The 3,019-nt window shown below is 38.8% G+C and overlaps 1 protein-coding gene across 1 annotated transcript; it reads right to left on the bottom strand.

The window, feature by feature from the left end:
* Nucleotides 1-465: 465 nt before the first annotated feature.
* LOC104962250 (brefeldin A-inhibited guanine nucleotide-exchange protein 3-like) lies at nucleotides 466-2,463 on the bottom strand (the record flags this gene model as incomplete). Its single annotated transcript, XM_010790673.1, has 4 exons — nucleotides 466-684; nucleotides 1,149-1,157; nucleotides 1,320-1,450; nucleotides 2,332-2,463. Coding segments are annotated over 4 exons (491 nt in total), but the record flags the coding sequence as incomplete, so codon positions are not given.
* Nucleotides 2,464-3,019: the final 556 nt, after the last annotated feature.

Genomic DNA, 3,019 nt, shown 5'->3' with positions numbered 1-3,019 from the left:
TAATCCCCGAGGGGAAATTCAGATGTTTAACAGCAACAGGGTGAGATTGAAAAACAGGACAGCACAGATTCACACAAGATTAAAGATACAATTAAAATTAACAGTCAAGTAACTTTTTAAATAAGAAATGAACTAAATGAACATATATATTTGGGACATAAATACATATTAAATATATGAACATGTTTCATATCAGAGAAGAGTAGCATAGATTAGTTTTAAAATCAGTTAAGAGAAAGCCTGCAAGAAAGCCAGGAAATGTTATACGTGTTCCTGCTTTTCACTGTTTCACTGAATACCTTTGGGTCTTGCAATGACAAATAAAGATCTTTGAAGATATCATGAAAACAATCCTGCCCACTGCAATAACTCTCTATCACAAATCTCCTCTGGCTGGAAGAGAACTCTCTGCTCCATAGCTTATAACTGTCTATTACTTGTGTCTACATTTCTCTGTTGTCTAACCTGTAGGAGTCCAGCAGCAGATCCAGGATGATGGACAGGTTGGTCATGGAGATGTATCGCAGGAAGCCGGCGGAGGCCCTGCTGGGGTCAGAGGTCCCCGGCGTGACCCTCTCACTTCCTTCAGGCTGCTTCACGAACTCCTCCATCAGGATGTCTTGCAGATTCTGCAGCAGCACCTGGTGCGAGAGCAGACTCACAACGATGGTGCGGAACGGGATCCTGCAGGATGAAGAAATATTATTTAGAACGTTTTTAAATTAAGATTCATTCAAGATAGTAGTTAGTACAAATAAAATAGATACGGAACTTTTTTTTCTGAATTATGACTTTTTACAGATCTGTCAAATTTCCTGATTTTTTCAGATACAGATATTTTGAATGTTTTTAAATTAAGATTCATTCCAGACTCAAGGCTTCTATTGTCATTTGTACATAGCTACAGTGTAGATATGTCATTGAAAATCTTAGGTCACAGGCACCTCCAACAGAGCAACACAATAAAACAGATACAATTGTGCAAGTAAATACAAATAAAATAGATAAGTAAGTAATCTGTTGCAGTTTTGAAGTTTACGGAGAAAATTATTTGGGTTTTGGAGCAGCTTAAATATATATTCCCCCTCAAAGTATACCACATTTAACATATCACGTATGTAAATCACGTTACAGAAAAACAGCCTTACCCAATTTTCCTGAAACCCAGCAGCAGAAAAACAAGCAAAGCCAGTTAGTGAGGGTTAAATGCTGAAAATGTACAAACTAGAAATAGGAGAAATTAATATTCTATACTTATAATGCTAAAGAAGCTAACTCAATGCAGGAGATGGATCATTGCGAGTGTTTTGAATAATAACCTCTTCTGAGCGTGTCCGTTGGCCTGCGGGTCGGCCGGCAGCTCGATGATCAGAACGCAGGACTGAGCGTGCTCAAAGCCCTCCTTGTTGTTGGGCGTCTTTGGAGAGCACTGGGTGTCCAACATGAAGACCTGGGACACAAAGAGGACACGTCATTTAGTAACGATAGTAATAATAATACAAGGGATTTCATTTTGGGTAAAGAGATTCAAATCAGAAATCTGACTTTTTTCTAAGAGTCCTGACTTTTTTGACTGTCTTTTCCAAAATTCGGACTTTTTGACTGTATTTCGTAACTCAGACTTTTTTTCTCGGAATTTAGACATTCTCAAAAAATTCAGACTTTTTCTAAAAATGATCACTTGAGAATGATTTCAACGGTCTACTTCAGTTGGAAGAGTTATAACCAGGGCTGATAATCCGTTACAAATACTAGTTACCTGTAAAATGCCACCAGTAACCCAATCTGAGCATCACAATAATAATGTTATAGTTGTATAAGATTAATGGTTAGAGAAAACAGCCCAATGAGCGTGCAAAATAACGTTAGACTCGACCAATGCTGCGCCTTCTCATATCGGTTATATTGAGTCAAAACCTCTCCGCAAACGTCACTTCAGCACGTTGTAAATTGGAAAAAATGCTTCATTCCAGGAAAGTCCGAGAGCATGATTCAAACACCAGCTGCAGATAGCAAACCAGTACAGTTATACAGTATAATGATAGTTTAGGTTCTGACAAGTTAGAAGACACAATATTTAAGGACTCAATATGAGGAAATTATGGAAATGATGTACGTTTATAATGTCTGTGACAACTTAAGACTTTGAGAAATTACGTATTCAGTTTTTTTCAAGGCAATTCAACACGTCATAGGCTCCTGTCTCCAGTCTCTTTCTTAAGATATCCAGATATTACACAATGAATAACTCTATGGGACACTACATTACCCGCTCTAAAGCACATGCAGTGCTCCTCTCATGGTGTTTGAGTCACAGTGTTTAGGTCTGACCTGCTGAGCCATGGCTCTGATCCTCCAGTACTCGGCCTCGGCTGCAGGAGAGTGAGTCGGAGCCGCTACCTTCACCTCACAGGCATCTCCGGAGAAACTGTCCGACCCGCTGTGGAAACATGCCAGCAGGTTCTAGGAAAACACAGACAGAAAGGTCAACATGCAGGTTGTTTTGTTTATCTATTCAAAAGATAGCATGTCTTGATAGGTAAGGCAAGTTTATTTATACAGCACCTTTCAACACAAGGCAATTCAAAGTGCTTTACAAAAATGAAAGACATGAAGAGCATTAAGAAACATATTATAAAATGACATTTAAAAACACTCATTTAAATGCAAAGATAAAAAGCAAAGATAATAAAAGTTACAGTGCAGTTTAAGATGTGAATAGTTCAATTAAAAGCAGCGGCAAAAAGAAAAGTCTTCAGCCTGGATTTAAAAGTAGTCAGAGTTGCAGCGGACCTGCAGGTTTCTGGGAGTTTGTTCCAGATATTTGGAGCATAATAACTGAACGCTGCTTCTCCATGTTTAGTTCTGACTCTGGGGACAGAAAGCTGACCACTCCCTGAAGACCTGAGAGATCTGGATGGTTCATCATTTAGCAGGAGGTCAGAAATGCATTTTGGTCCTAAACCATTCAGTGCTTTATAAACAGCTGCAGTATTTAGAAATCTATTCTTTGACGGAC

The sequence above is a fragment of the Notothenia coriiceps genome, unplaced genomic scaffold, assembly GCF_000735185.1.
Source record: "Notothenia coriiceps isolate Sejong01 unplaced genomic scaffold, NC01 NC01_scaffold00034487, whole genome shotgun sequence".
Lineage (NCBI taxonomy): Eukaryota > Metazoa > Chordata > Actinopteri > Perciformes > Nototheniidae > Notothenia > Notothenia coriiceps.
Note: the sequence above shows the minus strand (reverse complement) of the source record. Positions and strands in the feature narration are given on the sequence as shown.